A 27,032-nucleotide genomic window follows, 5' to 3' on the forward strand; every position below is an offset into this window, starting at 1 on the left:
CCCATGTCTTATAGAGTAGAAAACAGAGTCCCACAAATGTGATGACTTGCCTGATCCACAAAACTGGAAAACAGCAGAGGTGGGCTGTCACTCCAGACTTTTCGCCTGCCCCTCACTCTCTTCTCCACACCCTGCAGACTGTAGGGGCGAGAGAGAAGGGGGAAGGGGATTAAGCACTCAGGCGCAAAGTCCTCACAGGATTGCTCGCCCCATTTTGGCCCCAGGTGGGATAGATCTGCAGAGTGGAGGTTTGCAATGATGACGCCTTAACAAAGGGCCCAGGCATTCACCTAGGACGCCATCCCAGGCCCTGATACCTGTGGATTCTTCTCTCCATTAGGACCTGAAGCCAGGACAGAGGGTGCATGGGCCAGGTTGTTGGATGCATGGTGGTAACGGAGTGACATTCTTGTGAAAAAATCTGCCTTCCTCTACCTGAGCAGGTGGGCGGTTCCAGCCTTCCCAGCCTGCGCGCACTTTTCTATCCACCTCTTCCCTCAGGCCAGTCTGGATCATGGCCCCACCTTTGTTAGTATGTTCCTCCCAATCCGGATTCTATGAGACTAACCCCGGCTAGCCTCCTCAAATTTTGTATGTGTCCTGCCCTCCAGTTTTGGCCCAGATCCTTCAGCCTCTGGCCGCAGCCTGAGCTCCCAGATTCGCCAGCCTTGCTCACTTTCCTCTTCCGAACTAACAACACCCCATCTTGGCCTTTTGCCTCTTCACTCCCTATTCTGTCCCGGGGACAAGGCCCCTGAGTCCTGGCCCCACCTGGTCACCCCGTCCTCCCCCAGCCCACCTGGCCTGCACAACCTGCTCTTCAAGGGCTGAACTTCTTCGGAGTCCAACCCCTCCTTCTGCAAGGCAGCCACCTAAGAAAGTCAGTGTAACCCCCTTTCTCGGCCTTCATCTGCGAGGGTGCAACAGCTGGCTCAGGAGCTGGCTGGTAGACCACGGGGAGACCCTCAGTCCCGATCAACAACCGTGCCTTCCCACTCAGTCCAGGTTCTCTCAGTCTCCCCTCTCCCCCCCCCACCCCCCCGGCCCCCCGCTCTGCTTGTCAAGTCCCTTTCTCTCCTGTTCCTTTCTTTTTCTTTTTCTTTTTTTAAATTCTTTTTCTTTTTATCCTTCCCCCATGCTTTAGGCCTCCCTTGGCCCTCGCAGTCCTCACTTTGCCTGAGAGCAGTACTCAGGAATAAAAAGGTGCCCGAGCCCTTCGTGTTGACTCATGCCACCTTTGTTTTGGTGCCAGATTTGTTCTGGAGGCAGCTCTCCGGGAAAGCCGGCCAGTCGGAGCAGTCCCGCTGAGCATGCTGCAGGCAGAGGAAAGAAGACTGCTCGGGAACGTTCCCAACAGCCTCCTCAAATCTGTGGGCGCTGGCTTTCGCCTCCCCCCCTCCCTTGCCTCTCACAGACAAGGAGACAAGCTCAGGGCTCAGGAGACTGGCCCCAGGTCTGGCATTAAGTCGGGGCCGAGGGGGAAGTGAACACGGAGCCGTCAGACTGGAAGCTGTCCAGACAGCTGCGTGAAGCAGGATCACAGCCCGCTGCCTCGCAAAGCCTCCCCCGCTCCGTCACGCTGCGGACCCTCGACAGTTACTGGAAAGTTGTCTTAGACGTTCCTGTTAGTTCTCTGTCCTGGGAAGGAGTTGCACGGTGCATGTCTTGGGGAAGATTAATCATTTTCTTCCTTGCCTATGACTGAGGCTGTTTCCTCACGTCCCTACCCCGGTTTCGCTTGTCTCAAGGATTTCATCCGAAGGGCGGGACGTTCCCCCTGCCTCCCCCCACCCCAACGGGAGCCTGCAATCAGGACCAATGAAAGCGAAGTACCTCACCCACACAGTGACTAAGAACTCCGAGTATTTAAGAGATTCAGGAATGGGCTGAGAACTGCTTTTGCTTTCTCCCCAGACGGGCACACTCTCGCCTGACTCAGGCCCTCACTGAGCTGCAGAGGGAAGAGGGAAAGCCTCCCAGACTCTCTGCCGCCATGTGCTACGGCAAATGTGCGCGATGCATCGGACATTCTCTGGTGTGGCTGGCCATCCTCTGCATTGTGGCCAATATTTTGCTTTACTTTCCCAATGGGGAAACAAAATATGCCTCTGAAAACCATCTCAGCCGCTTCGTGTGGTTCTTCTCTGGCATCGTAGGAGGGGGCTTGCTGGTAAGTTGTTCAGAATTATTAGAAGCTTAAACAATTCTCTTCTGTTAATGACGTGTTTTCATGGAAAGGTTTCTACGATGCCTGCTTCCCAATCCAGTTATTTTTTTCGTTCTTCTTTGGAAAGCAGATCACACAAAAGATAGGTCTGGTGTATTAATTTTGTTAGACGTTTTACAAAATCCTCTTTCAGCTAACCGTGGACTACCTTTTTGCTATGTTCTCTTACTTTACAGCTAGAAAACAGTAGCTTTTAAATCAGATCTGAGAGACTATAGAGTTTCTAGTACTGGAGGGGGTGGGCATATAACATTTGCTCTGGGGAGCTGGGAGGACGCCGCTGGTTCTCTGTCTAAATCAACAGAGTTTTGGATCCAAATTCTCTGCTGTTTATTCTCAGGCATCTGTGACAGGAAAAAAAAAAAATCATGAATTATGAGTGTATTGCTATTTAGAAAGAACTATAAATTTTCTCCTTTATGTAATCCTGGGTGTGGTGTCTAGGAAAAACCCTTCAGTTAACAGCAGATCAGGGTCTGAAGCTAACAGTGGAATGTGTTGTTTTTTCCAAGGTTTGTTTTTAATTGAAGTGAGAGGAATTTGCCTGCCAACCTGGGAGCTGAAAGTATTAGCTTCAACCACAGCATGGAAAGAATGTGGACGAACTTGAGTTTGCCACTTTAAATGCTGGGATTGAGAATTCTAAAAAGACATTTTATGGAATTGCTAGTACCACACAGAATATTTTTCTTAGTCAAGAAAAGACATTACAACATTTAAATTTAATACATTATTATGAAGCATTATTATCATGTTGGCATAATCATTTGTCCTTCATATAACATCGCACGTGCTTAGGCTTCTTTTGATCTCAAACTCAGAGTATTTCATACTTACCTTATTTATAGAGCTTTATTGTGAGGCAACAACCATACACTCGTATCATCAAAGAAGCAGTTCATATTTATTGTATGGTGTCTTCATCTCTCCCATTTATGAAAAATATCAGTTATTCTATGAAAGACTGTTAGTACGGTCTATTTTTTACAAGGGAAAAAAATCAGATTTAAAGACAGGGCTTAAGAGTTTCAAAACAGGGCTTAAGAGTTTCAAAGCAGAGCTCCCTCTGGGACTGTGCTAGGAACTCTTGTGGAAAAAACATTTTTATAGGTTACTCTTTGAGCCCTCTCATCCTGCACGCTCACCCCAAAGACTGCTTTGACACATTACACGCAAACAAGCAGGTACTCCACTTAGAAGGGTCTTGTTCTCACAGTTTTACATTCTTTGAGATACTTGGGCAAGCGAACTCAAAGCCATCCACCACCGTCAGAAAAAATATATTCTACCAAAAGATGCTTAGCCTGACCCTTATGGCAGGCTTTGATTTGGGGGAAAGGCGGTGACTTTCATTTGCCTGTTTTCGAACCAGATGTTCCTGCCGGCATTTGTGTTTATGGGGCTGGAAGAGGACGACTGCTGCGGCTGCTGTGGCCACGAAAACTGTGGCAAGAGATGTGCGGTAGGTGCTCCAGCTCCGGCGGGTGGAAATGGTCCCTGGGACGTGGCCGGGGCCACACAGGCTCACTTCCGCTCTTTCTCCTCTCGCCAGATGCTTTCTTCTGCGCTGGCTGCTCTGATCGGAATCGCCGGATCTGGCTACTGCGTCATCGTGGCAGCCCTGGGCTTGGCGGAAGGACCACAATGTCTTGATACTTTTGGCCACTGGAACTACACCTTTGCCAACACCGATGGACGGTGAGTAATTGTTTCCCGTCGGGCCACACATTCTCATCCACCGCATGGTATAGTGGCAAGCCCGTCAGGTTGGAACGGCAGCGGCGATCCGTGTGTCCGTCCGCTCGGCCAGGTTTTTTTTTTTTGCACCAGGCGGTGGTGTCAGCACTTGGATCTCTGACCTGGAGAAGCTCTCTGTGCTTTTTGGTGGATTCTCTGATTCTGCCCTCATGATACCCTATAGTACCACCATTGCTCCCATTTTACAGATGAGGAAAAGGAGGCACAGAGAGTTGAAGGAACTTATTCAAAGTCACATTGCTAGGAAGGATATGGACAGTCAGGATGCGAACCCAGGCAGCCTGCTGTAGAGTTTGTGCTCATACAGTGTGTCCACTATACCAGAGCGATTAGCTGATTTTACTATTTTGTAAGAGAATATTATGGAATCCTTACATAATGTGGATGGAAAGCATATGAATTTAACCAAAGCCCAGTGTAGATCATACTACTCCCATACACACACTCACATATAAACATAATAACTACGTACAACAAACCCGTTATTTAAAGTGATCAGCCTATATAAGACAGGTCTGATACACGACTTTAACATCAGGATAATTTAAGGTCTTTTATTTTATACTGATGCTTATTTCTTATCCATTATTGAGAAAGGATCAGAAATAGCTGATAGAAACTGATGTACGTGATGACAAATGAATGACATCCTTCTTTGAATTTTGAAAAGCTTAGTTATGAGATTCATGAGTGAAAATAATATGAATAATGAATTTCAGTTGCCTTTACATTATCAAGACTGTTTGTCCCCCATGAATAGTGAGTTCATAAACCATGCGCATGGAATTACATGGACCTGGATTCCATCCCAGCTCTGCATTTCTCCCTCAGCAACCAGGAAAAAGTAGACTGAGCTCAGTGCTTCTCAGTTACTTCATCTGTAAAATAAAACCAGAGGCAGTTGTCAGGAGGATTAATGAGATAATAAATGTAAAGTATTTGTCACAGAAGCTGATGCACTCTGAGCATGGCCTCTGCTGGCTGTTAATACTATCTCGTAACTTAGAATGAATACAGCCAAGGTAGCCTCTGAAGGAGGGGTTTGAAATTTCGGTGGTCAAAAAATGGTTATTGATCGTGATTCAACTGTGTTTGGAACATACTGAACGTACTAGGAGAGATTGGTTATTCATGTATTCACAGACATATAAAACCCACCTCTAAAAAAGATCATGATGAATGCAGCTGGAATGCAAGGAGAAGGGCAAGTATCACTAAAACATTTTTACAGCTGTTTGAGTGTATGTCCCTCCCCTGACCCACCCCAGCTTGTGTAAGAAAACTTTTACTTCTGTATCATTCCTCACTTCAACCTGTGCAAGGATTTCAGTATGGGAAATAACTAATGGTCACAGCCAATGATTAATTGCTCAATGGACAAGTGGGGCCAAAGAATTTTTTTTACATTGTGTCCTAAAATTACAAATTCTTTTCTCCACTGATAGACAGAAAGACAAGGTCATAAGGACAGAGTTCTTTTTTTTTTTTTAATCAACAAATTGAATTTCTGATAGGCTCAATGACCATTCAAAATAGGTCTCTAATTCCAAGCCCCGTTGTTCTGCTGTTTCAGGAAAAACTGATAAGAAAAGAGTTATACCAGACCTCTTTGTGGAATTAAGTCAATTGTAGATTTTCCCACATGATTGACTCCTTTCATTAAGGATCCAAATGCTTTATGAGGTAGCGAAGGCTGAGATTCTAAGAGAGTAATCAGAGAGAGAAATTTTTCAGACTGTAAGAGTACTCAGGTATCTAGAAAATCTCCGAAGTCACGTATATATGTGTATGACTTGTATGTGTGTGCCCGTGTGTATGTGTGTATACGTGACTTCAGCATGGTTTGCTAACATGACTTCAGATTATTTATCATTCAATTACTTTTAAAAGTGTTGAGTACCTACTATGTGCCAGATACTGGTCTAGGGGTTATATAGACAATGATGAAAGGTCTGGTTCCTATCTTCATGGAGCTCAGACTTGTGGAATGGTTACATAAGCAGGTATTCTCCTGGCCGAGCTTGGTGCCCTTCCTCACACTTGGTTAACCTGCGCAGTATACTTGTTGCGTTGCGATTGCATCTTGTCTCCTCCCTTGGAGGCTCTGCTCTTCCAGGGCAAAGCCCACGCCATGTTCACCATTATATCCCCAGCCTGGGCTTGATGTCTAACTCACACTGACTGCCCGATAATCTTCGCTGAATTTTATGTTTGTCCTTGCAACACGACCTGGGCTAAATTCCTCACTTTGTGAAATGACTAGGACTAGAACAGTTTGATGCAGGTCAATGAATTAATTCCTTCCTTTTTTTCTGAATGAAAAAGCACCCCACAGAAAGTAGCTTATGAGCCATCCCATTAGGTGTGGTCAGGTGTCAGAAGTTTCTTTTTTTTATCCACAGGTACCTTCTGGATACCTCCACGTGGTCCCAGTGCCTTGAACCCAAGCATGTTGTAGAATGGGATGTCGCTCTGTTTTCTATCCTCTTGGCCCTCGGTGGAATTGAATTCATCTTGTGCCTCATTCAAGTGATAAATGGAACGATGGGAGGAATGTGTGGCTATTGCTGTTCGCGCCAGCAGGTAAGAACCTGTGTGAAAATGTCACCGCTTGGCCCTAGGGTATTCAATGACTATAATACACTGTTGTTTCATCATAGAGAAAAAGAGGGCAAAATTAACTTAGAATGAATAACCTAACTGCTCAACCTACCAGGATTTGTTCCTATACCCTCTTTGTGGCAAAGCATGTACGGCATTCGGTTTTGCTCCTGGTAGTAAGCTTCCTTGAGCGTCATAGTCCCTGGGTTACCTTGTTTTTTTGTAGTTGGCTCTGTGTATATAAGGAAAATGCTGTCCATAGACAAAGTGTCCCTTCAAGAGCAAACTCACTCCCCCTTTCACTGGCCCTGCTCTGGCCAAAGAGACACGACTTTGCTTGCTCTCATGTTCCCAACTAGTGTACACAAATAGCAGCCAACGTTCATTGCACTAGGCACTGAGCTACACTGACATTTCAGATGAGACCATGAGTCAGGGATTAAGCAATATGTCTAAGATCACCTAGCCAGGAACTAGCAGGCTTCAGACGCTGGGTCATCTTATGCCACAGCTCCTGCTCTCAACCTGTACGCAATACTTGCTGTTCTGTTGCGTTTTTTTACAATTCCTTCCTAAAAGGGAGTCCCCCAAATACCCAACAGCTAAGCACAGAGAATCTCTGGTAACCTTTGAATAGCAGCTTGTAAAAAGGCTTTCACGGCGAAAGAAAACCAGGAAGCACTTGTTTCCTGGAGATACGATTTCAGAGAGAGGTGTGCATTTGTTAGTAGCAGGGAAAGTTCTTGTTTCTATATCCTCCTAGGAAAAAAAACCCATGTATTAATGAATTGATGGAAGTCCAGCTTTGGTCCAATTTTGGAGGGTTTGTTTTATGCATTATTCTGTAAAACAGGATTAGGTAAACAGAAACTTAATTTCTGTTTACCTAATCATTTGCTCCTTTGGTTCAATCAAGGTCTCTTTCTTTCAAAATAGGACAAAACCTAATGAAAACTGAAAGCCCACTGCTACCATGAAAAACCTTGCTGTAAATAAATGGAAACTTTCTAAAATTTTTGAGGGGAAGTTAAAATAAAAATCTGGTTTCCCTTATTAGGCAAGTACAGCAAGATTAATAATTTCCTTTGGGAGCCTGCCAAATTTCCAAGAAAACAACACAGTGGAAAACTTTCAATGTGGACTTGTTTCCGGGCAGTATGGTTGGGGAGAGACAGAGAAGAATCCTCTCTGAATTACTCTAATGTAACCTATCTTTAGCCTTGAATTTCGTACAAGGCAGAGTTTAAATTAGGTGAAGCCCTGCTGGACATCAGTCCTTGTGCATTTGGGGAAGAGGCATAGTGGTTTGGAAGAGTGACTCTCCTCCCTGAGCGTGGGAGGGGGGCATGGGGTGGAGAGGAAATAGTCCCACAGGGTTTCCCATCTGAGTCACAGTAGGGATGGCTTCTTCCCAGACATGCCAGTGCAGATCTGCTAACTTTATTCCTCAGACAAAAGACACTTTCAAAGGGCAAGGTTTTTAGTGTAGATGAGTCAAGTCTGTAACTTGGTAGCATTGAATTGGGAAAATTACCCACATTGAGCCCACTCCCCGGTGAAACTCCCATGGCATTATCTCTAAAATCCTTAAGATTAAAAACCTACCCCAAACACATTCAGAGCAAACCCAACACTGGTAAGCTGCATTTTCATGGCCCTTTCCTGCAGCTTTTCCTCAGAGAGGACAATGGCTGTCCGTTTGATTAGGAAACATTTCATGAGCATTGTCTGAGCTCTCAGCTGAAGTTGACATCAGCCTGCTTTAGGTCTGCTTCAAACAGGAATTTTTAGGACGAAAATGGCATCGTTGTTTGTTTAGCCTGATTGTAACCTAATGCCGATCTCATTTTCTTTACAGCGATATGACTGCTAAAAGAACCACCCCAAGACAGAACCACAACCTTCCTCTATTTCATTGTAATTTATATATTTGACTTGTATTAATTTGTAAAGCTTTGTACCACTGTATCATACTCTACATATTCTACTTTTATAAATGTGTATAAAGACTGGCATCTTCATGTGATGTCAGTGTTTGAGCGTAACAAACAAACCTTTTTTTTAGGACTGAGAAAATAAATGAGGTAATTTGTCGACTGAATGACGGCTGGTCCTCAGCGTAGCTGAGATAAACCCTGGCCTGAGTAATGTTTTTGAAAAGCGTTATAAGGATAAATATTGCATTCCCATTTCTATTATATGTGCATGGGTTTATTAAATGGAAGATGTCTAGTTGCTTTTTTTTTTTTTTTTAAGACCATGAAGGAAAAAAATCTAACAACTTGAAAAGATGTGTTTTTTTCACTGTTTATATGGTGTTTCCCATTCATATGCCTGCAAATCTCTGACAAGAGGCCTTTATGAACTGTTCCGAGTTTTGTGAGAGACAGATACTTGCGCGGAGCAGGAGGGCTGGTTGAGAGTGCCCTGAGCTAAAGGAAGGAGTCAATACAAACAATGCTTCCGGGAGTCCTCCCGAATCCTAACTTTCTCTAACACGTGGAAAACTTTTTGTCCTTCAAAGACAAGCGCTAAGGATCATGCATTTAAAAAGAAAAAGGCCTGGATACTTGGGCAAGAAAAAGATGGGAAACGGAATAAAGCAGTTTATCAACATCATGGGAAAATGGGGGAGGGGGAGGAAGGGCAGGAGGACCGTGAGGAAATAAACCCAAAACTTGGTGGTTGAAATCCAACAAAATAAAGTATCCACTACCATGTTTTTTCTTGTTTAATTTCATTGTCCTTTATTTAAAGTTCCTCCTTTTTTCTCCCTATTTCCGCCTTGGCCCGCCCCCCCCCCACCCCCCCGCCCGCCCCAGCCTGCAGGTTGTGCAGCCGCTGTTGTTCAGGGCTTTGTGGCTTCTGGGTTTTTTATCCCACTTTCTCTGCCTCATCCTCGCCCTCCTCTTCTACTTTTCTCGCTATCCGTGCATTGTTGTTGCTCTGCATCCGTTGGGGTTGGGTTCATTACACCACTTAGGTAACTTTCCTTTCTACTGGATGCTCCAGGCATCAGGCTCTTGTGGAGGGTCACAGACATTTTCTCCCTTGATATTTTATATCTACTGTAGAGAGTTAGGCTCTTTTAAGAGACAGGATCCCCTGATCTGTTAGGAATTGTCTTCAGAAGTGTTCTGCTTTTGGTGTTTATTGGCCTAGGCAATCGACACAGGAATAAAGAAGCTTCTTGGGCTGGTGGACAGCAGGGCCCCTCCTGTGTGCCAGGTGCCCCGCAGTGGCCTCCCCGCCCAAGGGTTCGAATCTTCGTTGTGCCTCTGTCTCCCTCTGGCAGTCTGATGAAGACTGTAGACCCCTTGGAAGAATACTGTTTAAAAGTGCACAAAATAGAGGTGCCTGTTTGGCTCAGTCAGTAGAGCATGCAACACTTGATCTCAAGGTCGTGAGTTCAAGCCCCACGCTGGGTGTGTAGCCTACTTTAAAAAAAAGTGCATAAAATAAAGGTACAATGTTTTATCAAATTGTGATATTCTATCAAAATATTTTTGAAAATTATACAGTTACCTTGACAGCCAGCTCCATCACTCCAACATTTGTAGACAGGAAAACAGAGATCGCATGTGTTCCAGCAGTGGTCTAATGAGTGGGTCTACGAACAACTGTGCTTTTGAAATGGGATTCCCATTGAAATGATATTTTGAGAAACCTGCAACAATTTTAATGTGATACAAAAATAATATGTGATTTTGTATTGTTCCTCAAAGCATGATCACTACTGTGAATTGTTGCATGTGGTCCTAACAGAGGAAATAGTAAGTTTTCATTACAGGTTAGTAAAAACATTGACATTTTTTTCTCACCAGAGTTTAACAGCCCCCCTCCCAGATATCTATCCTTGGGCCTCTTGGGAATTCTTGGGCACAAGATTAAGAACCCCTGAAATAGAAAATCCAAAGAAGAGGTATAATGATCAGTAATAAGCAACTTCCCCCCTAGATCTATCCATCTATCCTCAAAGGCAACAGCAATAATAATGATTAATCATGATAGTAGTAATAGCAACCATTTGTTGGGGTTCCTTCGATGTATCAGTCACTGTAGTTAGTTCCTACACATTTATTTCACTGAAATCTCTCAGCAGCCCTAGGAAGTGGTGTTTGTCTCCACTGTATAGAGTTAAAGCTCAGAGAGGTTGAGTAATATGCCCTAGGCCCTATCTTTAACAAGTGGGAAAACTACGATATGAATCTAGGTCAGTTAACATGAAAACCCACACTTTTCTGGCTCCTCTCTTTGGCCCCCTGTACCTCTTCTGCTACCCCTGCCCGCTCAGGTGCTGGAGTCTTGTCTCCTCCAACACTGACTCAGCCTGTCCACCCACCTGAGGGAGCCTTGGACAGGCCCCTGGGACCCTCGGTCATCCCATCCCACAACTGAAATTTGAGTGACTCAAAGCTTCCCTTAGTTTGTAAATTCTTTAATTGTAGACATTGCCATCATCCAGAGGAAATAGCTGAAACAAATTACCTTCTATCCTAGCTTACTTATATTTATAGCCCACACTCTGGGTCTATAATATTCCAAACCCTTCAATTTGACTGGAAATTCCCTCAGAGATTGTACTAAAACAGCTTATTATCACCTGGCAACATAAAAACAATAAGATTACTGTAGACTCTGAGTCACCTGAATAGCACACATGGCCTGAAGTTTAGCTAGTTCCCTCTGAGTATGCATTTGTCATAGTTACCAAATTTACAAATAACTAGCTAAATACAGGGAACCTCTCGAATTAAAATCTAAGGGCATTGATAGAGTGTGACCTTCACTACAATTTGTTTCTGCTGTGTGTGTGAGATCTTTTTGACTTTGTTTCCTTTGACGCTTATCTGCAGTGGGAACAGGTATGGGATTTGATGCAACTTTTCAGAAAAGCAACTATCTATGAGGTCTGTATATCCTTTTTAGCCCCGTGTGTGTGTGTGTGTGTGTGTGTGTTTAAAACTTTGCAAAGTGCTAAGGACAGCGGAGAACTTGTGTGCTCTGAGCACTGTGGAGGAAGGATTTGGTTATAAAGGTTCCTGCTTCCACAGGATTATTCCAGGATTTCTGTGCCAGGGTGGTGACTTCTCACACCATAATGACACTGGGGACAAGTCCATCTATGGGGACAAAGTTGATGATGAGGATTTCATCCGAAGCACACGGGTCCTGGCATCTTGTCCGTGACAAATGCTGGACCCAACACAAACAGTTCCCAGTTTCTCATCTGCACGGCCAAGACGGAGTGGTTGGCTGGTTGGCATGTGGTCTTTGGCAAGGTGAAAGAGGGCATGAATATTGTGGAAGCGTGGATGGGTTTGTGTCCAGGAATGGCATAACCAGCCAGAAGATCACCATGGCTGACTGTGGACAAATCTAATACATTTGACTTGTGTGTTATCTTAACTACCAGACCATTCTTTCTGTAGCTCAGGAGAGCACCGCTTCACCCCCATCTGCTCGAAATAGCCTATAATCTTTGTGCTCTTGCTGCAGGTCTGTGGTTCCATATTTTCCTTATTCCCCTCCAAGAGCTGGCTTGCAGAGTTAAGTTCGTGATTATAAAGTAAAAACTAAACAAACAAACAAACAAACAAACAAAAAAAGGACATTCAGTTTCCAGGAGTAATTTTGGGAGTGGTGTTTATACCAAGAAAAATAACAAAAGCCTCAATGTCCAACAAGGAACTGGTTTGATAAAATGTCAGCACAATAAAATGTTATTTAGGGGTACCTGGGTGGCTCAGTCGGTTAAGCGACTGCCTTCGGCTCAGGTCATGATCCTGGAGTCCCGGGATCGAGTCCCGCATCGGGCTCCCTGCTCGGCAGGGAGTCTGCTTCTCCCTCTGACCCTCCCCCCTCTCATGCTCTCTCTCTCTATCTCATTCTCTCAAATAAATAAATAAAATCTTTAAAAAATAAAAAATAAAATGTTATTTATATTTATAATACATATGCACTAAGGAATAATATTGGTCAGATTCTGGATGATTTTTGTCTGGATTCATTTTGCCTATCTCTACGTACTGAAGTTTCTACAGCAAACACATATTACTTTTGAGAAAAGAAAGCTTCATTCCTAAAATCATTCAGGGAGTGGTCCACAGTCTTTGAAGGAAAATCCCCAAGTGTAGGAGAAAACCGTTGTGTCTGGGTGGACAGAGGGGTCATTCTGCAGTGAACACTGGAGAATAATTGTGCAGGCAATTAACCAAAGGCATGGGCCAGGTGAGGCAGGCAGTAACCATGGGCTAAACGTATGATAGGGAGGCCATAATTCTCACTCAGTGTTTGGGAAACAGAAGTACATGGTGTCCACTTGGTCTAGCTACCAAATAAGATTTTTACAAATATCAACTACATATCTGGTTTTCCATTCTTAAAAATGAAAGCGATGAAATGCTTTTACTTTAAGCATTGGCCTTTTATCAGGATTTTTGTAGGCACAGCTTGAATTTTCCTCATTTTAGTTTTCTGAGATGAGGGTTAACAATGGCTTTATAGGACATGGTCTGGCCTGGTTTGTGGAAATGATTCAGTGCATCTTACGTAGAGAAATTGTCACCCACCCTAGGCTAGTACAACTGGTTCTTCCTCTCAACGCAAAGTATTTTGTGTGTGTGTTCACCTTTGTCAATGTAGATGCTTTTAAAAATTATTGCAGCTAAAGAAGCCTGTTCAACCTTTCTGAAGCTGGATTTTTTGTTAATTCCTGGAATTAATTAAATAATTAATTCTCTTCCTTTCATGAGCACACACACACACACACACACCCCATATATAACCACATTTTCCTACCCTACAGCAGTTAAAAAAACAAACTGTGACTACATGAGACAACATGGGTGAATCTTACAAATAAGGAGAACGAAAGCCATCAAGACTGCCCCCCCCCCCCCGCATTTTGATGACACAATTCTGTATGTACTCTCAACTAATGTAGCTCGGTCCTTAAAGACAGAGGGGTGGCGAGTCCCCTTATGCGACATTTCACACACTAGTTTTTATAGTAACAACACTGTCGTTCCCCCAGAGGGGCTGTTTCAAGCTGTCTATAGCCACAAGTTGCATCCTGCAAGTGCAAGACTCTGTGTCAAACGTTTCACTTGCTAATTCTCACCACACCCATCTCTGTTCCGTGCGTATAAATATTATTAATTTATACCCAGGGCTCAGGGCCAATTGCAATGGCCGCTGGCATCCCAGATGGACACCATACCTACGAGGTTTGAAAACAAACCAAGGTAGCCAGGTTGGGATCTCACGAAATGCCTAACTCCGTATGGTTTAAGGCAACCTCTTGGCTAAAGGAGAAGTTCTAAAACTATACTCAGCTCTCCTGGTAACCTCTGACACCGAGGTTAAATTTTTAACCTTTTTAAGCCTTTATTTAAATTATTTTTTTATGGGGTGCCTGGGTGGCTCAGTCAGTTAAGCATCAGCCTTCAGCTCAGGTCATGATCCCGGGGTCCTGGGATCAAGCCCCGCATCAGGCTCCCTGCTCGGCGGGGAGTCTGCTTCTCCCTCTCCCTCTGCCTCTGCCCCTTCCCCCCACCCCCATGCTCGTACTCATGCTGTCTCTCTCTCAAATAAATAAATAAAATCTTTCAAAAAAATAAATTACTTTTTTACATGTAGTAAAATGCACACAAAAATGTATAGCTCAATGAATTTTACATATGTCTGTTCACATGTAACCACCATCTAGATCAAAATCTAGGACCTCCAGTGCTCAGACAACTCGCTCATATCCTCTCCCAGGCAGTATGTAAATCTCCCACCGCTACACACACCCCGAGTAACTACCATTGTGATTTCTATCACCATAGATTAGTTTTGTCTGTTCTTGAACTTTATATAAATTAATTAATAAAACACGCTTTCTTTGTGTCTGGTTTTTCTCACTAAACATTATGTTGTTGAATGCTGGCTCCCGAAATATCACCAGAACAATCTGTTCAGAGGACAAAGCTGAATGTATTGCTTATTGCCATCAGGGAGAATACCACCTTGAATGAGCTTTCGCTGGAGGGGGAAGGAAAAAGTTAAATTTGAGATTTTGATTCTGGTTTAGGTGAGTCTTTCACTGTGAAGATTTGAATAGGATTGGCAGGAATTATATCATTTAGGACTGTGGGGAAAGCAAGGGAAGGATTTTGAGGTGAAAAAGTTTCAAAGACTCTTGAGGTGTAAACTGTTGATGTTCTCTATTGAAGAGATGATGGGTCTTTCAGGAAGTTCTATAATGAACAATAAAGTGATTTGCCTGGGCAAGTGTATCCTGGAATAGTAGTAAGTAAGCTGTGCTAATGAAGACTATGGGGTAACAAAATCTGGGTAAATGTAGACAGTAAGCTGTAGAGCAGTTTACAGTTTTAGTCCTCAGTGTCCAAGTGGAAGGTTGGAGGGTAGATGGTTTCCATTTGCGGTGGTTTTGATATTCTTCTATGTTGTCTTCTGCAGCAGTAGTTTGTTCTTGTCCTTTGCTGTATAGTGTTCCATTATTTGAAAATAATATAGCTTATTTACTCATTGATTCTATTAGTGGATACTTGGGTTGTTTCCAGTTTTTATATCTTTAGAAATATGTTGCTATGATCATTCTTGTACATGTTTTTTGGTGCATATAAGAATACACTGGGGACTCCTGGCTGGCTCAGTAGGTAGAGCATGCAATCTTGATCTTGGGATAGTGAGTTCAAGCCCTACTTTGGGCCTGGAGCCTACTTAAAAAAAAAAAAAAAAGCAACCTCCTGGTGTTGGTTTGCTTTTGCCTTGTTAAGGAATCAAACTGCCAGTGGAGATTCTTTTGTTGGGCTTTAGTTAGCATCACAAGGAGCCCAGAGATTCCCCCCTGGCCTACCACCCCCAAGGCTTGACTCATCTCTTTTCACCCAAGGGCCTGTCAATCACTCACTGGCTCAGTATTTCTGGACTGATCACTACGTGCCCTGCCCTGCACAAGGTGCTGAGGACACAGCTGTAAACAAGATTTTACAAGCTCCACAAGGCAGAGGCCTTGACTGTGTTGCTTACCACGGTATTCCCAGCTCCTAGAATAATGCCCAGCAAACAGCAGTACTCAGTGATTGGGGGTCAGCAAATTGGGTCTGCTGACTGTTTTTGTAAATAAAGTTTTATGGAAACACAGCCATGCTCGTTTGTTGACATATTGTCTATGGTTTCCTTCCTGCTACAATGGCAGAATGGGCAGTTGTGAAAGTAAATATCTGTTCCACAAGACCTAAAATATTTACTATCTAGACCTTTACTGAAAGAGTTTGCTGAACTCTAGTCTAACTGGCCATTTGCCTAGCTAAAAGTTGATACTTCCATTACAATAGAAGAGGAGAAGAATGGGTATTTTTGTTGTTTTTAAGCTTATCATAGAAATTAAAAAATTTTTTTAATAAACAGAGAGAGAGAAAAAATGAACCTGACTTACCTACCACCCAGCTAGAAGAATGGATACTAGGGGATATATTAGTTTCCTAGGGCTGCTGTAATAAAGTACCCCAAGCTAGGTGGCTCAGAGCAACAGAAATTTATTTCACAGTACTAGAGGTCGGAAGTCAAACATGGAGGTGTCAGCAGGGCCCCACGGAAGGTGCTAGGGAAGGATCTGTTTCAGGCCTCTCCTCTAGCTTCTGAAAGTCTCAGGCATTCCTCAGCTTGTAAAAGGACATCCTCTCCTTGTGTCTCTTCACATAGACTTCTCTCTGTGCATATCCATCTCTGTGTCCAAATTTCCCATTTTTAGAAGGACACTAGTTGAATTGCATTAGGGCCCACCCTAATAACCTCATTTTAACTTGATTACCTCCGTAAATACCATATTTCCAAGTAAGGTCACATTCTGAGATACTAGGTATTGGGATTTCAACATATCTTTTTTGAGGGGACACAGTTCAACCCATAACAGAGGAAGAGATAGCAGTCTCTGTCTGGGACTTCATCAGCATCTTCTGAACTAAATTGGTGGCCTATGAGACCTCTTTGAAAATGTCTGCGAAATAGTGCACACAAGACAAATCTTCCCGAAGAGTCACCATGTACCCATTAACATTCCGTAAGCTCTGAGAAGTCTTGTTGTAAAACCTGTTTAGCTCAAAACTTCCCAAATTATTTAACTCTCAGAGCCTAGGGCTACAGCTTTGGAAAGAAAGTAAATAGCAGGTAAGAAGAAAAGCACAGATCTGGGAACATGATAAACTTGTGAAGTGACAATAGAGGATAGAGGTCAGAGGAGACTTTCTTTCTTTCTTTCTTCTTTCTTTTCTTTCTTTCTTTCTTTCTTTCTTTCTTTCTTCTTCCTTTCTTTTTTTTTTTTAGGATTTTTATTTATTTATTTGTCAGAGACAGAGAGCACAAGCAGGGGGAGTGGCAGGCAGAGCGAGAAACAGGCTTCCCACTGAGCAAGGAGCCCGGTGCAGGACTCGATCCCAGGACCCCAAGATCATGACCTGAGCCGAAGGCAGATGCTTAACCGACTGAGCCACCCAGGCGTCCGCAGAGGAGATTTTTTTTTTTTCATTTTAAACAAGAAGTTTATTTAAACAACGAGACCCTTGACTTGAAGGGAAAACTATCTAGGATTCATTTCTTTTAGAGTAATTTATCCCTACTTAAAGACAGATTGCCCTACATGTAACAGCTACATACAAAAAAGTTATAAAATTGTCCTTGGTTTTACAATGATAAATGAAAAACATTAAAATTCTCCAATCGAACAAGGTATGCAAGGATTTTTATGTTGTTCTTTTTTTGTTAAACAGTGAGAGCAAAATTACTTACTGGAATATAAAGATAAGAGCTGACTGAGCATGCCACTAATGGAGAGAGGGGGTATTTTCACAGAAGCAGTATTTTCCCCCATCCCATCTCCATTTGATGTCGATCAAAACATACCATTGGCCATTTAGGTAAAAAAAAAATGCAATATGCTTGTGCACATACACAGTTACTTTACGTACAATAAAGGAATGGGGGAAGGGGAAAATGAAAGAATAGAGAAAACTATACTGTAGTAGTTAGGATGTGGCGGAACCAAATTGTGGCTTTCTAATTGAGAATGTCTTCTTGGTCTGGAGGAATAGAGTTCTGGAGTAAAGTAGCAGGTTCCCTTTTTAGTAGACACCTTCTGTCTGCTGCTGGAACACATCAATTCTATCTTCATCCTCCATTTCCAACTGTGCAGGTATGTCTGTTTCATTGATTGGCTGCCCATCAAATCGGAATCTGATCTGCCTCATTGACAAACCCTGTCATTCACATTAGTTTACTAAGTGGTGTATGCCTATTAATCTTAAACTGCACCACAGAACCATCCTGCCCTGCCACCTTCAAATTAATATGATCGTTGTTCTCAGTCTTGACTCCTTCCTTGGGCTTTTCCTCGGCCATGGCGAGTGCCGGAGTCTCCTCAGCTGCCGCTTCACAAAAGAGGTACCAGGTCCGCACCGAACGAGCACACACCCCCAGAGGAGATTTCCATTGACCAGGAACTTAGGCTGAAAGAAAACATTTCTCAGTATAATTAGCTGCTGTCTGTTCAATGGACAGAAACTCTGATGTGCTTTATCTATGCTGCTCTTGAATAAGTGTGCAGGGTTAACGCTGCAAGATCCAGAAGGATCTTGCTCCAATTCTCTAGGAGAATATTATGTGCCCTTCAAGGGCCCCAGCTCCCTAGGTTTTGTGGGGAGTCCTGATTTCCAATGTCACAATTTTGGAGAATAAAGTTTCTACTTAGCTGTCTTGGTCTCCAAGTGGGAGACCTCTCTGAGTGGAAGAGACAGCAGAATTTCAGAGATAAAAATAACTTAATTATAAGGCATTTCATCCCTCCATAATTTAGGGTCAAGCCAGATCTCCCACCAACTCCATTTCTGAGTCCCAATGTGTTTATCATGGGGTGTGCTTGTATGTGAGTGTGGACCCTGGTGTGTGTAGAAAGATTGAGAAGCAACTTCCCTCTGCATTTGTGCATGCATCCTCTTGTGCATGGGAGCAAGGACAAGCCATTGACGTGAGGCAGGCAAAGCTTGAGGTTGGAAAGAGAGAGAAACGAAATGACATATTAGTAACAAGTTTCTGCAAAGGCAAGTTGGACGATTCAGGCTTCAGCACCCCTGGCTGGAGGGTCAGGGTGCCCTGTGAGTCAGGTAACCTATGAGCAAGTAGGCGTTTCTTGGGCCCAGAGAAGCGTCACACTAGAGGCAATGGTGAATCTCATCTTGTATAATGAGAGAAGTATTCATGTTTGCATCTTCAGGGCTCCCATATGCAGATGAGAACATCAGGGTTTGATAGTTTGTAGATGTGCCAGGTGGGAGGACCAGCGCCCAAGTGTAGAGAGAAAGTATGAGCAGGGCTGCAGAGGCTCCCTTGACCTTCCCTGAGCACCATACTTTCCTTGGCTCCACACCTAATAAATGATTAAAGTTGCTCACTGAGCTGTAGCAAGAAGGGCAAATTTCTGGAACATATACTCCAAATTCACTAGTCCTGCATCCATGGCAGACATCACTAACCATTCCCAACCTCTTCCCCAAGGAGTCCAGACATGGCCTCAGGATCCTTCTCAGCCCATCAGGAGGGCATCAGTAATTGACCAGAGTTGCCAATGGAATCCCCTTTGGCATCTCTGCTTTATAGATTTACTCCATCTCCAAACCAGGATCGGCTATGTTGCATCTGCCTCCCCCTATTCCTGCCTCCACCTCCATGACTTGAAAAGTCCACCATTTTCATAGGAGAGCTCTCCGACAGACTCTGAACAGACTCTGTAGCAGCTGTTCAGGCTTTAGGACAACGCCGTATCTTCATACAGCGTTTCTAGTCTTTAGATCTCAAGGACTTTTTGCAAACATTAACTCATTTATTTGAAAAGTCCGGTGCTATGAGGACTAATGAGATATTGTTGATGAAACACTCGGTGTTCCCAGGATGAAAGACAGCAGGCTATTCATGGAAAAGGCATTTTTAGAGGCTACTGAAAACCCTTACAGGCATTGGCTGTCTTTTTCGCTTGGCTATGAATATCATTTAAGGCCAAGAGACCAGGCCACGACGCTGTGCTTTAGAGAAGGCTTGCTGATGTGGGAGGAATGGCAGTGAGCACAGCTTGGTAGAACTCCATCCAGCATTTGTCACTTTCTAGCTTTATTATTGTAAGCAAGTTTCTTCATGTCTCTCAGCTTCTCTTCCCTCCTATGTCCGGTGGGAATGATAATGTCTGGCTCAGATAATGTATGTGAGAACAGACACTTGATGTCAGCTGTTCTAGAGCTGGGGCCAGCTGGGGCTGATTTTAAAGGGCCACAAAGGCAGTATATCTGCGCTTTAGTAAGAGACAATGTACGGACAGTGCTGATTAAGAATCCAGAGAGGAGGGCGCCTGGGTGGCTCAGTTGGTTAAGCGATTGCCTTCAGCTCAGGTCATGATCCTGGAGTCCCGGGATCGAGTCCCACATCGGGCTCCCTGCTCAGCGGGGGGTCTGCTTCTCCCTCTGATCCTCTTCCCTCTCGTGCTCTCTGTCTCTCATTCTCTCTCTCTCAAATAAATAAATAATCTTAAAAAAAAAAAAGAATCCAGAGAGGAGCCTTCCTTTGGCTAAAATGAGAATTAGGAGAACTTACATCTCTTAAAAATTTCTCTTATTGAACTATACTGAAAAACAAGATCGATACTGAGTTCAGCATGGCCCTAGAAGTCAGGTTATGTCCATGTAGACCATTGACCTCTCTATTCAAAACATACTAAGTGGTTACTCCACACAGAGCTGAATAATGGGGATCAAAGAGAAAGCTTTCATTTCCCCTATGTGTGAGAAGAAATCCTTGCTACAAAATACAGGTAACACATTTCATCAATTCTGAGATGCCCACTTTTGTCACTCTGCACCTGAGATTGGAGTGCATCTTACGACTGAAGGCATACCACAGTTTAAATAACAACATTTCTTTCCTTTCTTAATGGTTCACAGAACACCTTGCAATTGATGACATCTTAGATCCAGTGAAATACAGCCATAACTATCTCTTGGGGCTGTATGAGGGCTAAAAATTAGGGAAAGGCACCTGTATTTATTATTTAACCCTGCATCACAGATTACTCCCAAATTTAGCAGCTTAAAGCAATAAACTTTTTTTGCCCTCTCACAGTTTCTGCAGCCAGGAATCCAGGAACAGTTTAACTCAGGTTCTAAGTCAGGGTTGCTCATGAGGCTGCAAAGTGAACTGAGTCCACTGTCATCTGAGGCTTGACTGGGTATGGAGGATCCATTTCCAAGATCACTCATGCGGCTGTCAGTTGGAGGCTTTAGTCCCTGCACTGTAGCCCTCTCTGTTGAACTGCTTATGACACTGATCCTAGAGTCAGTGATGTGTGTGTGCGTGTATGTGTGTGTGTGAGAGAGACAGAGAGAGAGAGTGAGAGAGAAGGCCCACGATGGAAAGATGGAAGCTGCCAGCTTTTATACCTAATCTTGGAAGTTACATACTGTCTTTTCTGCCATATTTTATTGGTCACAAGATAGGGATAAGGTAGGAGGGCAAGGATCACCGGGTGCCATCTTGAAGACTGATTCCTCTGGCACCCAACACATTGAGTGATGGAAAGAAAGTCAGAAATAAACATTAGTTTTTTTCCCTGTGTAGCACTCTTCTTTTTACCGAATATAAATTCTGTTGGAAGAGATTGAATCTTCCTTTAGGTTTATACCAGCATCAAACTCATCCTTTCAGTTCATACAGCAGTCTACCTGGAGAGGCAGATGCAATGAGGGTGAAAGGATGTTGAAGGGAAGATTCTGTGTTTGACTACTTGGTATGGCTAGGGATGGAGAGCTTTCCTTCTGGCTTGTGTGCAAAATGGAGAATCTTAGGATTTTACTAATCTCTCTTTTCCAAGCTCTAGAGACCAGTTACCCAAGAGAACTCAGCCACCTTTATGGGTTCTGACCTTTACAGAGCAGTGGTTTGGCACCAGATGATGGTCTAAATACAAGAGCTCACAGGATCTTAGACCTAGGCTCTTTTGTTTGGGTACAAGGAAACTAGTTAAGCAAATCATCATCTGCCAGCATAATGAAAAGAATAAACAGATGATTGTAAAATTCTGGAGCCATCAAATCCTGATTTCCAAAGTATTATGGTAAGTAAGAAGCTTAGTTATTCAAGATGAATTGAGAACAGCCCTGGGTATAGCCCCACATACCCTAAGTCTGGTTCTGAAAGTGTGGTCCTGGTCTAGCATCGTCACTTGGGAACTGATTTGAAATTCTCAGTCCTCACTTCAGGTTCACTGAATCAGCTTACATGGGAGTGGAGCCCAATGAGCCATCTGTGTTTTAATAAACCTTCCAGGTGATTTTGATGCTTACTGAAGTTTGAGAACCAATGCCATGAGAAGTTTGAGGACCACTGCTCATTGTAAAATCCTTTCCTTTGGTGTATGACATATCCCAAAAGTCATAGTCCCCCATCCCCCCTCCACACACACATACAAAGCAAAACTAAATTATAGTGTTTGGGGATGTCCTCGGATGATAAAACTATGAAGAAAAGTAAGGAAATGACCACTGTTAACTCAGGATAGTGGTTACTTTTGGAGAAAAGGGAGGGAGCTGTGGGTTGTGTAAGAAGGGGCACGTGGAGGGCTCCTGGGATAGGAGTGTTACCCATTTGAAGGAGTGTGGGGATGCCCACTATGTGTCCAGCATGGGTTTTAGGAAGGCAGACAATGCAAATATGATGGTTGGGAATTTGACACATCCATATCCCTGCCCCCAGCACATAGTGGCGGTGCTATTCTTTTCATTAAAGTAGAGTCTCAAACAAATGAAACCCAACATCAGTATATTGTGACAAAAAATAGGGTGTTTGTCAACACCAGCAACCAATTTTCCAGTACTCTGGACACCAATGAGGTGTCTAACAATTCAATTTAATTTTGATACTAATTACCTGGAGTTAGTATCAGATTCCACAGATTTAAGAGTTCAGCCCCATAAGACTGCCCCCACTTCAGACACTAGTCTCAAGTCCTAGGCCACTCATACTTCAGGGGTTCTCATAATGTCCCCCCTCTATAGGCTCAATAATTTGCTAAAATGGCTCATAGGACTTAGGGAGACACTTATGTTTGTCAATTTATTATTAGGGTATAACTCAGGAAAGCCAGCTGGAAGAGATATACAGGGCAAGATACACACAGGGGGACACAAAACTTCCATGCCCTCTCTGGGCACACCACCCTCGCAGCACCTTGATGTTCACCAACCTGGAGGTTCATCAAGTCTGTTGTTCAAGAGTTTTTATAAAGTTTAATCTCCAGCTCCCCTTCTACTTCCTGAAGGTCAGTGAGTTTCCATCCTCTGATCACTTGATCTTTTTGGTGACCAGCCCCATCTTGATGCTATGTAGAGGCCCCATCCTAAGTCACCTCATTCCCAGAAACTCAGGTGTGGTGGAAAGAAGCTAATTATAAATAACAAAAGACACTCCTATCACTCAGGAAATTCCAAGGGTTTTAGGAGACCTATGTCTGGAATTAGGGACAAAAACCAAATATATTTCTTATCACACCACACAGAAAAAAAAGATCCAAGAGGGTCAATATGCAAAAAAACTTTCTCAGTTAGATGTTACAGAAACTCGACTCTGATGCCAATGAGTTCAAGGGACTCCAGGCCTCAAACTGTGCTGTCTACACCCTTTGTTTTCTTACTGTCACTCTCTCTCCTATTCCTCTGCATCCCCTGGCTTGTTGGCCTCATTTCTCTTATTGCAGATGAGCTTCCTCCATATGGCAGTGTGTGAGCAGAATACATTGAGTGAAATAATTCCTTACTTAAATGATTTATCATCTTAGATTAGTGAATCCAGAAGAATGAGAGCTTGTCTAGCCCAATGTCCATAAGTAAAATCCAAGGATGCGCCCTAATTGCCTTGCTTGGGTCACAAGACCAATGTGCTGTAGTCCCCAAGTTGAGATATTTTGACTGGGCACAAGCCATGTGTTTACACCAGTGGGTAGTTAGGGATGGCTGGGATGGGCCAAATATGCCAAGATCGCATGGAATGCTAGAGGACAGTTCCCCAAAGGAGGAAAAAAGAGATTCCAGGTGGCCAAAACAATAATACATGGTTGCTATTATAACAAACCAAATGAAATTTCATCCACCCCATCTGTAGCAAGGCAATAAAAAAACTGACACAGAGTTTTTGCAGTGAAGAAAGAGGCTGCTTATTGGTAGGGCACCACCCAGAAGAATGGAGAGTTAATGCTCGAAAGTCCTGAACTCCCCAATGGCTGGCAAGTGAGGATTTTTAAGGGCAAAATTTGGGGGAGGGGTCCCCTGAGAAAGTGGATGCTGTTAATCAGAGGCCCAGGAGGAAATGCTACCAGAGGTCTCCTGAGAAGGTAGACTCCGTTGATGGGAGGCCCATGAGGTCATGCTAGCAGATGTTACTTAATGTCTGGTCCCCTGGAGGTCTATTCCATGAGAAGAGACTTGGAATCTGAAAAATATCTTTATTCTATACGTTAGAAATTTCATTAGGTACATCTAGTGATTTTATCTTTAGGGTAGTGCTGATTAACTACTTGTAAGCTCTGGAGTTGCAGTCCTATATGTTCCTTTGGATGATAAGCATGCATTCCTATCTCCTGAGCCTAGACCTACGTGTTTTCTGGCTGGTCCAACTATGCCTGGGGATGATATGATCTGATAAGATGGATGCTGGCTTTACTATAAGTAGATTTGATGGGAATCCCATGTTGGGGTACTTTACACCCAACATGGAGAGAGGGAATGGAAAGTAGAGAGCAGAGTGAGGTGGCTCCAAAGACCAGCTGCCGTTTGAATTCAGCAGTTCTTGGAGAAAGATGTGTGTTCAGTGGTGGGAGCAGATATTAAGGAGTCTCCGTTGACTGTCCACTTTGACTCAATCCTATCTCCCGTCTAGCTGATAGGTAACACCTTGGCCCTCCCAGCCTGGTACTCTCTCCAGAAATGGAGGGGCAGGGTAGTGTTGCAGAAAGAGGGCTGGATTGGGAGTCCAGGCCCTCAATCCCAGGTCTGCCCCTGACTTGATTAAATTCACTCACTTCTAAATGGTCATGACATTAGACCAGGCCATATGTAAACAGTTTATGGTAAAAACATGCACAGGGCTGGAAGTGGGGAGAATTGGAAGGATATATATATATATATATATATAAAATTATATATTTTACAAATATATAATTATATATTTGTAAATATATATATTTATATATCCACAAAGTTACAAAGGTATTATATTACAGATTTGTAACTTCCTTGAAAATAAAAAAATGACAGAATGAAAATATATTTGGTATTATTTTAACTTAGCCCTATGAGTTAATCTTCTCTTGTATCTCTTCACTTTCTTTTTTTTAAGATTTTACTTATTTATTTTATTATTTGAGAGAGATAAAGACAGAGCATCCACGGGAAGGGGCAGAGAATTTCAAGCGGACTTCAGGTTGAGTGAGGAGCCCCACCGGGGCAGGGCGCAATCCCACCACCCTTAGATCATGACCTGAGCGGAGGGTCAGCGTTTTAACCCACTGAGCCACCCAGGCACTCTCTCTTTACTTCTTTAGTGAGAGAAGTGCTAGTTACTTTTCTTTACGGGCCAGGGTAGAAAATAGCTTTGTGGACTCCCGGGGGCAGTTTTCCCTTAAGAAGATATATACCGGGGCGCCTGGGTGGCTAAGTTGTTAAGCGTCTGCCTTCAGCTCTGGTCATGATCCCAGGATCCTGGGATGAGCCCCGCATGGGGCTCCCTGCTCAGAGGGAAGCCTGCTTCTCCCTCTCCCACTCCCCCTGCTTGTATTCCCTCTTTCTCTGTCAAATAAATAAACAAAATCTTAAAAAAAAAAAAAAAAAAAGAGGATATATACCAATTTAAACCATAGAAGACAAGTAAGTAAAGGGTGAGTAGCCTAGATCGTCTAGGGGAAGATGATATAGAGAGGCCCTTTATGTCTGGGGAGTTGACCGGGGTGGGGGATGGGTGGCGGAAATAATGCTGGCACCCCACCTCTTGGGGATCATTGGAGAGAAAGGATGGAGAGCATTCTGTAAACAGTGGAACCCATTCCAACTCAGAGCTTCAGGGGCCAGCTCTGACTGTAGAGACTAAAAGAGCTAGCTTGAAAGGGAAGCCACATGGGGGCCGTTGACAGAGCCCGGTGCTGGAGGAAGGCACCGCCCCTGAAGAGCTCTTGCAGCCCCTTCAGACCCGGTCATGCTGAGAGCTCCTTACAGCAGAGGAAGCACTTTAAGGTGAACCAACTGGTCTTCAACAGTGACACCATGTGGCCGAGGGAAGTAAAGACAGCGCTGGGATTGAAGGGTCCCGGGCCAGCCTACGCCCAAGAGAACGATGTGAGAGGGGGCAGGTCAAGAGGAAGACCGACCTTTTTGTTACTAGGCTGGCTGGGGGCCACAGCGATTTTATTTGGTATTGGTACTTTGCGTTTTGGGAGCAGTTCATACTAATTACATACATTCTAAAATAAATGTTATAGACTTTATAGATTTTCTGAAAATCTATAACTACATCGTTTCGCCTTTTGCAGGTTTTGCTGGAGCCCCTGAGCATCGCACTCCAGACCGCTGAACACAAGCACTGTTTTGTTTCCTCTTTCACTGCATGGTGTGCCAACCTGTTTTTTTTTTGAAAAGAAGGAAGAGGGAAGAGTGGGAGGACCTAATTTTCGAATTTCAAATGAGATTACACTGAGGCCATTACATGTTTCTCCAAGGTACCTTTCAGCTCAAATGTCTACAGTTTTATATGGAACTGTTTTATGTTTTAAGAATCTCCTGGAAAACTTATTCATGCTACTCACTATGAACTAGTTGGTTTTGAGGAACTTCCATTTTATTTCCAGCAGAATACCATAGTATTGGTCTCTCAAAGCATTTATTTATAAGTGTTTGGGGAATAAGACTGTGTAAACTAGTCAAATGGATATAGTCCATGTGGCTTAGAGTGTCATTCATTCAAACAATAGGTAGTGTGTGAGCCCCACTATGCAGCATTGTTCTGGTCATGGAAGATAGAATGATATAGAACAGAACATGGCATCTTCCTCAAGGAGCCTTCCTGGCTATAGAGAATCACAAGATGCTATAAGAGCAGAAAGGAGGAAGATCTGAGCCAGTCTCAGTTGCCAACACTGATTTTGAGGGGCATAAGGCACAGATGAATGCCAACAACCAAGCACAGAACCAGCCCATAAAATCAATAATTACATGCAGGCAGGGCTGCTCAGAAGTCGTGTGCTGAGTGTTGCAGTCAAGACTACTTGTGTTTGAATCCCAGTTCCACCCCTTAGCCGCTGTGTAATCTTGGGTATTGTTACTAAGCTCCAAGTGCCCCAGCTTCCTTGCCTGTGAAT

The 27,032-nt window shown here is 43.6% G+C and overlaps 1 protein-coding gene and 2 pseudogenes across 3 annotated transcripts; 2 read left to right on the plus strand and 1 right to left on the minus strand.

The window, feature by feature from the left end:
• Positions 1-1,816: 1,816 nt before the first annotated feature.
• On the plus strand, positions 1,817-9,321 carry TM4SF1 (transmembrane 4 L six family member 1). 3 transcript variants are annotated; one of them, XM_044915210.1, is made up of 5 exons: positions 1,850-2,170; positions 3,600-3,689; positions 3,780-3,925; positions 6,388-6,588; positions 8,445-9,321. In XM_044915210.1, the coding sequence occupies exons 1-5, from the start codon at positions 1,994-1,996 to the stop codon at positions 8,518-8,520; spliced, it is 690 nt and encodes a 229-aa protein (XP_044771145.1). In that variant the 5' UTR covers positions 1,850-1,993; the 3' UTR covers positions 8,521-9,321. The 3 variants fall into 3 exon arrangements, with proteins under 3 accessions (XP_021541658.1, XP_044771145.1, XP_021541657.1); XM_021685982.2 differs by having other exon boundaries at positions 1,857-2,170; positions 6,388-6,568; XM_021685983.1 differs by lacking the exons at positions 6,388-6,588; positions 8,445-9,321 and adding an exon at positions 5,129-5,897 and having other exon boundaries at positions 1,817-2,170.
• A 1,468-nt stretch (positions 9,322-10,789) lies between these two features.
• Positions 10,790-11,969, plus strand: LOC110576756 (annotated as a pseudogene).
• Positions 11,970-17,715: 5,746 nt separating this feature from the next.
• LOC110576782 lies at positions 17,716-18,057 on the minus strand (annotated as a pseudogene).
• Positions 18,058-27,032: the final 8,975 nt, after the last annotated feature.

This window comes from Neomonachus schauinslandi, chromosome 1 (genome assembly GCF_002201575.2).
Source record: "Neomonachus schauinslandi chromosome 1, ASM220157v2, whole genome shotgun sequence".
Classification (NCBI taxonomy): domain Eukaryota; kingdom Metazoa; phylum Chordata; class Mammalia; order Carnivora; family Phocidae; genus Neomonachus; species Neomonachus schauinslandi.